The sequence below is a fragment of the Ailuropoda melanoleuca genome, chromosome 2 (genome assembly GCF_002007445.2).
Source record: "Ailuropoda melanoleuca isolate Jingjing chromosome 2, ASM200744v2, whole genome shotgun sequence".
Taxonomy (NCBI): Eukaryota; Metazoa; Chordata; class Mammalia; order Carnivora; family Ursidae; genus Ailuropoda; species Ailuropoda melanoleuca.
Genome location: NC_048219.1, coordinates 100,253,630 through 100,268,516, shown reverse-complemented (window position 1 = coordinate 100,268,516; position 14,887 = coordinate 100,253,630). Strand labels below are relative to the sequence as shown.

At 39.1% G+C, this 14,887-nt stretch overlaps 1 protein-coding gene across 9 annotated transcripts in view; it reads right to left on the bottom strand.

Moving 5' to 3' along the window:
* Positions 1 to 14,887, bottom strand: part of C2H2orf76 (chromosome 2 C2orf76 homolog) — an 80,487-nt gene that overhangs the window by 44,972 nt on the left and 20,628 nt on the right. For 8 of the 9 annotated variants that reach the window (XR_004623436.1, XR_004623435.1, XM_019797884.1 and 5 more), the window contains one exon: positions 12,118 to 12,262. Coding sequence is in view for 7 of the 9 variants with exons in the window: in XM_034654414.1 (XP_034510305.1) it covers positions 12,118 to 12,262 (145 nt within the window). In the remaining 2 variants the exon portion in view is untranslated. Of the gene's footprint in view, positions 1 to 12,117; positions 12,263 to 12,921; positions 13,034 to 14,887 lie in introns of those variants that run through there. The other variant, XM_034654418.1, reaches the window with a different exon arrangement.

The window sequence follows — 14,887 nt, the reverse complement described above, 5'->3', positions numbered from 1 at the left end:
ACGTGTTTCATGAAGGCAGAAACCACAGTCGATGTTCCTCATTGTGTTACCAGGACCTAAAAGAGTGCCGGGCACATATCAGGTGCTTAAAAATATTCGTGAATGAATAAATAGAACTTAAACCCTCCATTTGGCAGTTTAGAACTCCGAGGTCCTGGTCGGCCCAGGGTGTCAGAGCTAGGGCTAGAATCCAATCGTCCCATTCGGCAGCAAGGAGAAGGGGTCTCTTCTGCAGTGGCACAAAGTGACCTGCCATTCAACCCATCATGGTGAGATAAGAGCTTTGGTGCACATATGTATAAAAAGGCCTGAGGAGGAACAGAAAAAGAACAAACAACTTCCTTACGGACCGGGCGGCTTCTCGTTTTGCACTACAACAAAGGCTGTGGGCAGTCCTATGAGGACCCGCACTTACATTTCACCCAGAAGTGGAATGGCTGGATCTGACTCTGGGGGTTGGTTTACCCTTTTAAAAAATTGCCAAGTCATCTTCTAAAGTGGTTCCTCTTTACATTCCTACTAGCAGCATATCTGATCCTTCCACATCCTAGCCAAAACTGGGGTTTTCATTAATAGACCTTTTTCATTCTATCCATTTCAGCGGGAGCGTTGTGTTCTCACTGTGACTTTAACTAGCACTTCACTAGACTAACAATGGTGGGTACCACATATCTTCTTTCCTCAAGTGTCTGTCATAATATATTCTTCTTCTTTAAATACTGTTGGCTTCGATTTGCTAAAATTTGGTTATGAATTTTTATATCTGTGTTCAAGATGTTGGTTGGTAGCTGTTTTTTCTTTTTTTTTTTTTTAAAGATTTTATTTATTTACTTGACAGAGATAGAGACAGCCAGCGAGAGAGGGAACACAAGCAGGGGGAGTGGGAGAGGAAGAAGCAGGCTCATAGCAGAGGAGCCTGATGTGGGTCGATCCCACAACGCCGGGATCACGCCCTGAGCCGAAGGCAGACGCTTAACCGCTGTGCCACCCAGGCGCCCCGGTAGCTGTTTTTTCTTCTAATTGCACTCTTTGGTTTTGATATCAGGGTAAGGATGGCCTTAGAAAATCAGGTGATAAGTATTTCCTTGTCTTGAGTTTTATAGAAGAGTTTCTGTAAAATTGGGATTATTTCTTCCTTAAATGTATGGTAGAATTTACCCGTGACTGGAACTGGCACTGGAGTCTTCTGTGAGAAATGTTTTAACTACCGTTCATTTTAAAATACAGAATTATTCAGGTTGTCTGTTTGTTAGTGGCCTTCGGTAGTTTGGGTTTCTCAAGGAACTTGTCCACTGCCCTGGGATAACATATTTACGGCATAAAATTGTTTAATGTATTCCTTTGTTATCCGACTCTCACTGCTGATACTGATAACTTGTGCCTTCTCTCTCTCTCTCTCTCTCTTTTTTTTCCCAATCAGTCCAGCTAGAGCTTTATCAATTTCATGGATTTCAAAGAATCAGCTTTGGCTGATTATTGGTTTTCTCTCTGGTTTTCCATTTTCTTCTATAATCTTTATGATTTCTTTTATTCTGCTTACTTTGGATTTAATTTACTTTTTTAACTTTCTTAACACAGAAGCTGAAATCAGTAATTTGAGACCTCTTCTCTTTTTTAATTTAGACATTTCCAGTCCTATAAATATTCCTCTAAGTACTGTTTTACCTGTTTGCCACAAATTTTGAAAAGCTGTGTATTCATTTTTATTCAGTTCATAATACTCTGTCTTTTGATCTCTGCTTTTACACACAGGTTATTTAGAAGTATGCTATTTAGTTTCCAAATATTTCAGGATTTTCCAGAGATTCTTCTGTCACTGATTTCTAATCTAACCCCACTGTAGTCAGACAACATACATTGTAGGACTTTAATCCTTTTCCATTTGTCATGACCTGTTTTATGGCTTGAAATATAGTCTCTTGGTAAATGTTCTCCGTGCACTTGAGAGGAATGTGTATTCTGCTGTTTGGTGGAGTGTTCTATAAGTGTCACTTTGGTCAAGTTAGTCTAATAGTGTTGTTCAAGTTTTTTGTAAACTTACTGACTTTCTACCTACTTGTTCCATCAATTGTTGAGGGAGCAATGCTGAAATATCCCAGTGATTGGAGATTCATTTATTTTTCTTTGCAGTTCTGTTAGTTTTGACCTCATATTTTTGAAGTTCTGTTGTGTCGGGTGCATAAGCATTTAGAATCATTACGTCATCTTGATTAATTGATGCCTTACCATTGTAAAATGACAGTCTTTATCCCTAGTAATATACTCTTCTCTGGAATCTACTTTACCTGATATCACTATAGCCACTCCAACTTTCTTTTCATTGGTATTGGTATTAGCATGGTATAATTTTTTCATCCTTTTACCTTTAACTGATTTTTATCTTTATATTCAAAGTGCATTTCCTATAGGCAACATATAATTTAGGACTTCCTGTTATATGTCTGTCTTTTAATTAGGGTGTTCAGACCACTTACGTTTAATGTGATTACTAATATGATTGGACTTAAATCTACCACTTTGCTATTTGGATTTTGTTTTGTTCTGTCCACATGTTATTTCTTCTTCTACCTTCTTTTGGATTGTCCTATTTCACAATTTTTTATGATTCCATTTTAACCCTTTTGGTGGCATATTATCTACAACTTTTAGGTGATGTGTGTGTGTGTGTGTGCGCGCACACGGTTGCTTTAAAGTCTGTAGTAAACATCTTTAATTTATCAATCTACCTCCAAGCAATACTGTAACACTTTATACTGAAAGAATCTTATGCTTCCATTTCTCCCCTCCCAGCCTTTGTGCTAGGGCATGTATTTTCCATAAACCCCACAACACATTGTTGCTGTTTTTCTTCACGTGATGAAATATATTTGAAGAAAAATTATAAGGAAAAAAAGGCTTTCATATTTACCCATGTTTACCATTTCCTGTAGTCTTCGTTTCTTTGTGTGCCTCCAGATTTCCATCTGGTATCATTTCCCTTCTGTTGGAAGAAGGCCCTTTAGCATTTCCTATAGATTAGGTCTCCTGGTGATGGACTCTCTCAGTTTTTATATGTCTAAAGTCTTTATTATGCCTCCATTTCTGAAAGATGGGAATAGAATCCTAGACTGACTTTCTTTCAATACTTTAAAGATGTCACTCCACTATCTTCTGACATGGATTGATTCTGATGAGAAGTCTGATGTCTTTCATCCTTGTTCCTCTTTACGTTATGTGGTTTTTTGGATTTTTTTCCAGCTACTTTTAAGATTTTCTCTTTATCACCAGCTATAGGCAATTTGATTATATAAGCCTTGGTGTTTCTTTTGCTTGGGGATTTGTTGGACTGCTCCAATATGTGGGTTTATAGTTTTTATCACATTTGTAAAATTTTCAACCATCATTTCTTCAAATATGTCTTCTGTTCCCCTGTTCCAGCTCCCATCCTCATGGCCTCCAATTACATATATATTTGGCTAGTGGAAGTTGCCCTACCCCTCTCTACTGCTCTATTTATCTCTCCTTCAGTCTTTTGTCTATGCTTTTAGATGGCTTTTGTTGCTTTGTTTTCCATTTTACCGATCTTTTCCTCTGCCCCATCTGATCTACACGTTAATCTCCGTCTCAAATTCATTTTTTTCATCTCTAGCTCCATTTGGGTCTTTTTTTCATATCCTGCATCTCTAACATGTTCAATTGTCCCTCTACCTTCTTGAACATTTGCAATATAGTTATAAAAACTTTCAATTGTCCTTGTTTACTAATTCTGTCATCTGTAACTTTTCTGGGCTGACTGATTTCTCTCTGAATTATGGTTCATCCTGCTTCTTTGCACGCTTGGTAAGTTCTGATTTGATGCAGGTCATTGTGAATCTCACCTTGTTTTGAGTGCTGGATATTTGTGTATTTCTATAAACACCCTGAGCTTTGTTAAATTACTTAGAAACTGTTATATCCTTTTGAGTATTGCTTTTGAGATTTGTTAGGTGAGAGTAGGGTGGAATTCACTCAAGGGTTAATTCTGCCTTACAATTTCAGCAATACCCCTCTGGATACTCTGCCTGATAACCTGTAAATTACAAGGTCTGCCACTCTGGCCGGTGTTAAAACAAACAAACAAACAAACGACTATTCCCAGGCCTATATGAGCTCTGAGCATTTTGCCTTCTGCTACCTTCAGGTTGTTCCTTACCTGGCGTCTGGTAGTTTCCTCACACACTTGTGCCAACTGTATTCAACTGAAGATACATGCTCTGCAAATCTTCTAAGACACTCTGCAAATGTTCAGAGTGTTCTCTTCGTTCAGCCCTCTCCACGCCAAAGAACTCTCCAGGCTCCACTCCAGACTGCCAGCTCTGACTCCTGAACTCAGTTCTACCTGCATTCCCCTGCCCTGCTCTGTAGCCTAAAGACTCTCTCCAGGCAGTAAGGTGGCACAGTCATAGGGGCCACCTTGCTTGTTTCTCCTACCCCAGGGACCACTGTCTTGTGGGCCTGATGTCCAATTTCTGAAAACCACTGTTTCATGAATTTTGCATAGTTTTTTCAGTTGTCTCAGATGGAAGAGTAAGTTCAGTCCCTGTTGTTCACCTTGGCTGAAAGGAAAAGTCTGTGCCTTATCTATTACATTCTGGAAAGTATTTTCCATTTTGCACAGAGTTTTCTTTTCATTTTATCTTTCCCCACCTTTGAACTTAACTTTGAGACCTAATGAACTTTTCCAGAAGATTTTGGGATTACAGGATGAATTCTGCAAAAAACCAATTTAATATTTCATTATTGCAAAGTTCACAAGAAGGTAACCATTAACTTTACTCATTCATTTAGGTCACCATAACAGGCATCTATAGAAAAATTATTTAGTAAAATAAGGCAACTTAATAAATATACTGCTGGCAGTTAGGATGCCAAAAAAAAAAAAGTCTGAAATGTTAAAACATACATTTCAACATAAAAATCAATAAACTTTTGAACATTATTAAAATATCGATGGACAATAAAATAATTCTTTACCTCACAGTACAGCCTTTAAAAATAAAAGGGACATAATTTGTAACTTATTTTTAGATGCTAGATCTACATTTGAAGACTTTTAAGAAAGCATGACCACCTCCAGGAAAAATGAAATTGACTAATTTAATGACTAATCTGTATGAGCAAGAATACCAAATATCAACCATCAATCAGAATGATGAACCAACATTATAACCTAATAAGGGGTCCTGTCTGATTTTACAGTAAGATTCCAAGGTTAAGATCTATCAAGATGCTTTTCACTTTAATTATGAAATAATCTAAACATAAAAAGTGTGGAAAGTAGGGGCACCTGGGGGGCTCTGTCATTTCAAGCGTCGGACTCTTGGTTTTAGCTCGGGTTGTAATCTCAGGGTCGTGGGATGGAGCCCCATGTCAGGTTCCACACTGGGCACATGCAGAGCCTGCTTAAAATTCTCTCTCCCTCTCCTTCTGCCCCCAGCGCCCCTGCTTGCTCTCTAATAAATAAATAAATCTTAAAAAAAAAAAAGTGTGAAAACTCATTTAACCCACCAACCATATTTAATATATTGTCATGACTGCTTCGGATCCTTTACTATTTTTTACTAAATAAAACAACATGATATGGGTGAAATCTTCTGTTTTACCCTAGTGTCCTTATTCCCTACTTCCTAGAGATAACCGCTGACCGCCTCTCACTTCACATGTCCCCTTTATTGTTAAACTCTCATTCCATAAGTCACAACCACAGAAAATATTTTGTGCTATTTTAAGTTTATAGAATTAAATGTTTAAACTAAAGAATCTACAGTATATTTTACAGTACAAACAAGAGAACATTGCCTCAACATAACGTTGAAGGAAGAGTCCCTTTGTGACATGGTGATAACGTACTATGACTTTGCTACCGCATATTACCCTGTTCCTTTCTAAAAAAGAGGGGCACCGGACGACTGCTTCTTTACAGCAGAATGCAAAATAATAAACACAGAAGGAATCACAGAGTAAGAAAAATCCTGATTTTTTGTAAACATCAATGATTCAGGTAAGGATCATCGAGAGATACTAAAACTACCGGAAACGGGATAGGTGAATGGTCTCAATGTTTATCACTCCGTACGCTACTTATTAATCAGAAAGATCCTTTCACAACAGAGAAATCTGGTAGACAGTGCCTTAAGCAAATGACTGAAATATGTACAACCAGTGACAGGGCAAAGCAACATAAAGTGCTTTCTGAAATGATGCAACAGGAAGGAATCACCTCCACCGATTTCAACAAACTATTTATGTAAAGGCCTGCTAATCAACATTTCAGGTTTTGTGTGACATACAGTCTGGGTCACAATTGTGGCTGTGGTCCAAGAAACTTCATTTATAGAAACAGGTGGCAGGTCAGTCTTACCTTGTCATAGCCCATCAACCTGCAACCTACAGAGTAATCCAGCCAAAAATGTTTAACCGGACTCATGAGAAAACAAATAAATCCAGATTGTAGGACATTCTATAAGAACACGGACCTAGATTAAAAAAAAAAATCAATACAGTGACAGACAAAAGGTGGGGGGCTGTTCCAGATTAAAGGAAATTAAGAAGACAGGATGTACCATGAAAAGATACAGTGGAACCCTAAATACATGTTTCTAAGTGAAGGAAACCAGTCTGTAAAGACTACATATTGTGCAAATCCAAACACGTGATATCCTGGAAGAAGCAAAACTAGAGACAGTAAAGAGATTAGCGGTGGTCTGGGGCTTGCAGGGGAGGATGACTAGGTGAAGCATGGAGGATTTTTATGGCAGTGAAACTGTTCTGTACGTCAGTGTAATGTGACACAACATTACTCATTTGTTGAAACCCACAGAACTTTATAGCATCAAAAGTGAACTTTAATATATGCAAAGTAAAAAAAACCTACACCATTTAGGAGGACAGAGGATCCCAGGGAAGAATGCAGACGGTGACAAGGGAATCAAGACGTACTGTAAATATATGAAACAACCTTCCTGGGGATGGTGGAGGAAAAGCTGCTGACGTCAGTATGAAGAGCTTTTTTAAGTCTAAGGCAAAAGGAACTGCACAAAAGCGCTGACCTCTAAGTTAACATCAAATTGCTTCCCAGAGGGTATGGATTAATGACTCTGTACACTGGAATTAAAGAATTAAGTAAATGGAGAGCAAATGATGGGAGCCAGACTTCTCACTCTTCGAGTGGGAATGTACGCTAGGGAAGGAAGCCAGAAGGATACATGTTGGAATGGACTGTAAAACATCAGGAAGGACTCATGTTTAACATACAGATACAGATGGTGACATGAAAATACTCATAGATATGTGTATGCACACAGGCTGATCTATTTCTTTGCTCTTTCAACTGAGAGATTTTTAAAGAACAATACTCGAGGAGGAGAGAGAACCTAGTACCCAGATCTGGCTCTCAGGAACCGGGGCTCCTTTGAGAACTGGCTGATTCTGGGATTGGGGCAGGGTACGCGCACGATGAGCCTGAAGCATTTTATAGCACCAGAAAGTGAGAAAGCACTCAACACACACACACACACAAGGCACACATTAGAGGGGCACAGAAGACAACTGAAAAGTCCCCAGCGGCCAGAGCCAGAAGAGTTTGCACAACAAAACAAAAACTTCCCTGCAGAAGAATTCCAAATAAATGATGTGGCTAATCCCCACCTCAAAGGAGGGGGAATGGAACTCCCCAAGCAAATTCCACTAGAGAGCTGTCCTACAATAGGCTTGACCAGTGCTCCTCAAAACTGTGAAAGCCATCAAGCAGGGAAGACATCTGAGGAACCCAAATGGCCCAAAGGAACCTTGGGAGACGTGACAATTAAATGTAGTGTGGAGTTCTAGAAGAGATCCTGGAACAGTATAAAGGTATTAGGTAAAAACTATGGAAACCAAGAGAAACCATGGACATTAATTAATGATGCCTCAATATTGGCTCATTCATTGCAACAAATGTAGCCGACTAGGTAAGACATTAATGACAGGGCAAAGTGTGGTCGGGAGCATCAGATACAAAGAAACATACAAACTAACTAACTCTTCTAGTATTCAGCCAATAGAAGAGCTGCTTTACAGAGTAACATACCACCAGGAGTAAGGAGGGATAGGGAAGGAGTTTTGAGCTAGAAGGTTGGGCAAATCCTCTACGGCTTTTTTCTGTTTCATGGGTGGACTGATTTTACTTTTCAGAATCAAGACTTGAAGGATTACAAAATATTCAAATGCTTCCAAATCAAAGAATAATTAAAAGGTGTTATATTATCTAGACAATTGGTTTCTACACTGTTCTGAATCTAGAAAATTAGTCGTCTATATAAGGTAGTATCATACAGTACATCTTTGATCAGAATATCTGATTAATGTCCATTCCCTGTATGTTAACCTCAGATTTATTTTCTTATTTACATACTAATACATAAATATAATCTTATATATTTAATTTATACTTATTTACAAATAGAGGTATTTATATTTATTATATTTATACAACTTTAGGTTTTAATAGCATGATGTTGGGAAACAGTGATTCTCAATAAGTATGAATCCAGTTTAACTCAAGTTCCTTTGCGGAGGGAGAAAAAGTTATGACACAAAACGAGCTAGAATAAGGATGGCAAAAGGTGAAGAACAGTTAGAAAGGCAAGAAGACATCTAAAATAACTCCTCCCCCTCAAAAAAATAAAATAATCCCAAAAGATCATCCATCACAATGACCATTTCTGGCTGTATGCAAAATTCACTATGCCACGGTGTCAAACCACTCTTCTAGCTTTCAGGGTTCAAAACACTAGAGCAAGGGGCACTCAAGGCAAAGACTCTTGACATTGAGTGAATCCGTTTATGTTGGAGATCCCACTTAGCAAGTGAAGCAGAACAGAATAGAAGCAACTTAGTGTGGTGCGTAAGAGTACATATGCTAGGAGGGGAGGTGGGTGGGAGGAGGGGGTAACTGGGAGACAGGCATTAAGAAGGGCACATGATATGATGAGCACTGGGCATTACATGCAACTGATGAATGACTGAACACTACATCTGAAACTAATGATGTACTGTATGTTGGCTAATTGAGTCTACATTTTAAAAGAAGTACATATGCTAAGCGAAGTCAGTCAGAAAGACAAATACTGTATGATTTCACACATACATGGAATTTAAGAAACAAAACAAATGAACCTAGGGGAAAGGAAGGAAAAATAAAATAAGATAAAACCAGAGAGGGAGACAAACCATAAGAGACTCTTAACTCTAGGAAACAAACTAAGAGTTGCTGGAGTGGAGGTGGGTGATGGGCATTAAGGAGGGCACTTGATGAAATGAGCACTGGGTGTTGTATGCAACTGATGAATCACTAAATTCTACCCCTGAAACTAATAATACGCTATGTTAATTAATTGAGTTTAAATTTAAAAAAAAATTTTTTTAAAGAGTACATGTGGTACAGTTAAACTGCCCAGGATGACTTGCAGCTTTGCCTTTTATTAGCCATGTAAGCTCAGGCAAGTTCTTAACCTCTCTGTTCCTTAGTTTCTTCACCTATAAAATGGGATAGAACAGTTTCTACTCTAGAAGGATGAAATAAGGGGCACCTGGGGGGCTCAGCTGGTGAAGCATCTGCGTTCAGCTCAGGTCATGATCCCAGGATCCTGGGATCGAGTCCCACATTGGGTTCCCTGCTCAGTGGGGAGCCTGCTTCTCCCTCTCCCTCTAACACTTCCCCTGCTTGTACTCCCACATTCTCCCTCCCTAATAAATAAATAAAATCTTAAAAAAAAAAAAGGATGAAATAAGATCATCTGTTTTAAGTTCTCAGCACAGTACCAGGCACATAGTAATGTTTGCTGTTATTATTACTTGAAAAATTCCCCAGAAATAAACTCTTTGGTCTTTGCTATGTACAAAATTAGAAAAGGCAGATATGTGGGCCACCAAACTTTCAGAGCAGCTCCACAGTGCCTCCAATCAGGCTTAGGCACAGAGCCCACAGCTCAAGAGCCCACACCCAAAAGTTCACCTTTTAGTCAGTGGGACACATTTCCCACAGGTACAATTGAAACAAGGAGCAGTTATGTTATTACAAACACAGGTGAGAGATGTGGGCAGGTAGGGCTGCACATCACGCTGTGACCCATACCACTGCTCTGATGTGGAAGGCACCTATATGGTACCTGGGAAGAGAAGAGCACAGTGACGGGGGGTGAGGGTGGAGGTGCATCTTCTGCCACTGCAGTGGCCTGAAGATTACACCTCATTCTCAAGGACTTCGAGAAGAACTTACCCTGCACTGTACCAAGAACATCACAGCACTTACTATGACAATCCTAAGAAACACTGTAATCCATAATACGCATAAAGATTTCAAAACAAGAAATATAGGGATTTGTTTTTCTTTCAAAATCCAAATACGCTTCTGGTATTCTCTTTTCAAAAGCAAGACGCTGTAATTGGCAATATCTTAGTACCAACTCTCAATTTCCCCCTAACAATTAAGAACACAGCAATAACGACAAATGCTCCATATGTCAGCCTACAGTTACTTTAAGGAGTAATTATGTTCTCTTTACAAAATCTTTTACAGTTACTGCAAAGGAGACTGACTGGTCTGTCGTCTGTATAGGTCACCTACCTTGCCTACTCCTTACCTAGGTAACACTGAGAAGTAAAACTACCCAAAGTGGGAATTCTTTGTCTTATTTTTGCAACTTTTCTGTGCCTGAAATTTTGTCAAAGTAAAAAAAAAAAAATTAATATAAAGTAATACATTTGTCAAAACTCATGGAATTATAATCTGTACACCATATGTAAATGACATTTCAATTAAAATAATAAAAGCTCATTCTATATGTTTTATCAAATGTTGATGACTAGAACACTTCGATAATTAAAAACGGGTTAGGAATCCATTGAGGTCCTATCAAAAGTCTTCACTTGGGACGCCTGGATGGCTTAGTTGCTTAAGCGTCTGCCTTTGGCTCAGGTCATGATCCCCGGGTGCTGGGATCAAGTCCCACATCAGGCTCCCTGTTCAGTGGGGAGCCTGCTTCTCCTTCTGCCTGCTGCTCCCCCTGCTTGTGCACTCACTCTCTCTCTCTCTGATAAATAAATAAATAAATAAATAAATAAATAAATAAATAAATAAATAAATCAAATCTTTGGAAAGGAAAAAAAAGGCTTTGCTCACTTCCTGCCTATTGAATTTTACGCTCAAAATGATAAAATAGCATCAGTTGGTCTGGCTGTCATTTCTTTTTCTTTTTTTTTTTTTTAAAGATTTTTTATTTATTTATTAGACAGAGATAGAGACAGCCAGCGAGAGAGGGAACACAAGCAGGGAGAGTGGGAGGAGGAAGAAGTAGGCTCATAGCTGAGGAGCCTGACGTGGGGCTCGATCCTATAACGCCGGGATCACGCCCTGAGCTGAAGGCAGACGCTTAACCGCTGTGCCACCCAGGCGCCCCTGGCTGTCATTTCTGTGATCTCAGTGAACAACAGCTCTCATGGTTTTCCGGCCGTACAGAGGCCGTCTCTGCACTCAGCCAGGTAACACAATTAGCTACATTGCATTCCCTTGTTAATCAACCTCCAAATACATAAACCCTTTATAAGAAAACCTAGATCTTAATTTTTTTTTAATTAAAAAAAAAAAGTGGGCGCCTGGGTGGCTCAGATGGTTAAACGTCTGCCTTCAGCTCAGGTCATGATCCCAGGGTCCTCAGCCCTACATTGGGCTCCCTGCTCAGTGGGGAGCCTGCTTCTCCCTCTACCCATCCCCCCTGCTCATGGTCTCTCTCTCTCTCTCTCTCACTCTCTCTAATAAATGAAATCTCTAATAAATAAAATCTTTTAAAAAGTTAAAAAAATAAATAATAAATAATAAAAAGGAGGAAAAAAAAAGGGAGAAGCCACACACGGGGATACTAACTCCTGAGGTGGGCATACACAGTGCTAAATGAGCCTCGGGAAGGTACTTCTAGCTGAACAGAGCAGGTGCTGACCTAGTACCTGGCTGAGAACCGAGATTAAGATCTTTCAAAGTATTTTTAAAAAATTACCATCCATGTAAGAGTCAACTATTTTTTCAAAATACTAATAAAGCAAAATGACTAAGACATCTCATACCTTGCTTTAGAAATAATATAAATTCCTTTGTAGTTTGGTCCAAATTAACTCCATGATATACTACAGGCCTGAAATTGCGATGCTCGAATGAACGAATGAGGCGAACTGTAATGGTCACTCCTTTCGAAGCCATGCGGAGAAATTCCTGTGACAAGGGACATGAGAACAGTCTAAATAACGTCAATTCACAATAATCTACGTTAATTCACAATGATCTACAAGCCTGCATTCCCACCATGAGCCCCACGGGGCCCAGCCATCTCTCCCGCATCGTATGGTTACTCACAGTCTCCAAACCCAGGCAGATCCCGGGTCGCAAGCTTACTCCCACCTATCCACTGTGACCCTGGACAGCTTGGTCACTGTTGCTAATGTCCTGATTGGCACGAAATGATAAATCTCTGTCTCTCTTCCTCTGCCCCTCCCTTCCCATCTTAAAAACAACAACAAACAAAAAACAATGCAGCCAGGATTCAAGCATCAGTTTAATTCCCAAGTCCATGCTCTAACATACTATTGGAAAATCATGCCAAATTATTTCCTCTCCAAAAATTGGCAAAGTTGACAATATTCTAAAGATACAGTTATGGTATATTTCTCTCTGGTAGTAACTGCTTCATGGTACTTTCAATTTTATATATAATTTTCAGCCATAATATACAATTTTACTAGGAAAAAATACCCATAATACTACACATAAGAAAGGATGTCCAACCTCACTAGGAATCAGAGAAATTCAAGATAATGAGACCTATCACTCACAGGACTAACAAACTAAAAAAAAAAAAAAAAATCTGATAATACCTAGTGTTGGCAAGGAGGGGTGTAGAGCAGTGAGAATTTAATCAGGGAAGGTGGGCATCCCCAAGAGGTATCTTTTGATGCAGGAATTTCATTCAAAGGTACCCTAGGGAATCTGAAATATGTGCACAAGAAGAAAACTGTTTATTAATTGCGAAGACTGGAAACATGTCCACCAACAGAAGAGACAAGGAAATTATGGCATACAGTGGAAGAGTACAAGCAGCAAAAAAGAATGGACCTATGCATCAGCATAAATGAATCTCAAAAATATTATGGCAGGGGCGCCTGTGGCACAGCGGTTAAGCGTCTGCCTTCAGCTCAGGGCGTGATCCCGGCGTTGTGGGATCGAGCCCCACATCAGGTTTCTCCGCTGTGAGCCTGCTTCTTCCTCTCCCACTCCCCCTGCTTGTGTTCCCTCTCTCGCTGGCTGTCTCTATCTCTGTCAAATAAATAAATAAAATCTTTAAAAAAAAAATATTATGGCAAGTGAAAAAAAAAGCAGGTTGCAGAAGAGTCACGGTACCCCACCATTTGTACTAAAGTTCAAAAACATAGCTTTTATTATGTTTAAAAGGAGATAATTGTTATTTCTGAGGCAGAGGAAGGATTATGCAACTAGAGAGAAGTACATGGGCCAATTATATGGGTAAAATTTCATGTCTTAAGCAGGGTTTCAGGTACATGGATAGGGTATTACTCTTTATGCCTTTTAGTGTGTCTGGACTATTTCATAATATACACAAACAAGCCACACTCATTTGGCCTAGAAAGTCTCTCTGTATCATACAATGCTTAAACAAGTATTTTACCAAGGTTGAGAGGATATATAACACATTATGTGTGAAAAGCAAAGGTTCAAGCTGTTTTAATACATAAATTTATAATTGGAATTTATATTGTTTATACTTAAATGAATGGTTCTTAATGAACTGAATTATTTTTTCCCCTCTAAAATAAGGTAAGGGCTCACCTTATAATCTTGCTTAGTACTTAATGACTTCAAATTAACAATTGGAATGGATAATTCCAATATTAGCGATGACTCTATTTCTTCTTAATTGGATTACGATGTTCCCCCCAAATTCTGATCCTAGAATCTATCAAGTATTAGCAGTTCAGAAGACATCTACAAAATTACAATGTAAGATATACTGAAGTACTTGATAGAGTATACTTCTTGAAAAAGGGATACTGTAAAAGATTTCTGCAAAAAATTTTAGAAGCAGTGTTACAGGTTTGCTGAAACCATGACCACTTCTTCCTCCTGTCATGGAGCTCTCACAACAACAAAGAAGCCCTCCAAGACACACACACACACATCCAGGCACACATGCTAGAAAGCCCTATAGTGTAGTCCAAAGTCCCCAAAGAGTTTAGACGTGGAGAGATCTAACTAAAAATCAACTCCATCTCTTTGTTGCAACACATAGTTGGATCTCACATAATAGACTCCATGAATAGTAGCCGCTTTTAGCAATAGTCAGTTTGGGCTAAAACAGGTTTGGGCATAAGGACAGCTAATGTAGGCAGAAGATCCTAGACTCCCAGGTGCAATAAATAAATCATATAAATGGTCTAAGGAGGCTGGGCAGACTGGCACATGAGTGCCTTATGAAACTTTTATAATTAGAGGTTTGTTCCTTCCACTTAATAAAAAGCTGCCCAAATGTCATACTTAAATAGTTGAAATTTTGAATTTGCATTAATATCTAATTTTGGTCAGCAATGCATTGTCACCTTCATCAGAAATTTGTTGTACTTTATACTCAGTCACTAAAGAATAATAGCTACCTATAATAAGGAGGCAACCATTATTTGATTTGTCTTAAGGACTGCAGGAATTACAGCTTGTGGGGGCACCTGGGTGGCTCAGTCTGTTAAGGGTCTGCTTTTTGCTCAGGTCATGATCCCAGGGTCCTGGGATCCAGCCCCTCTTGGCAGGGGTGGGGTGGGGGGTGGTTTCTCT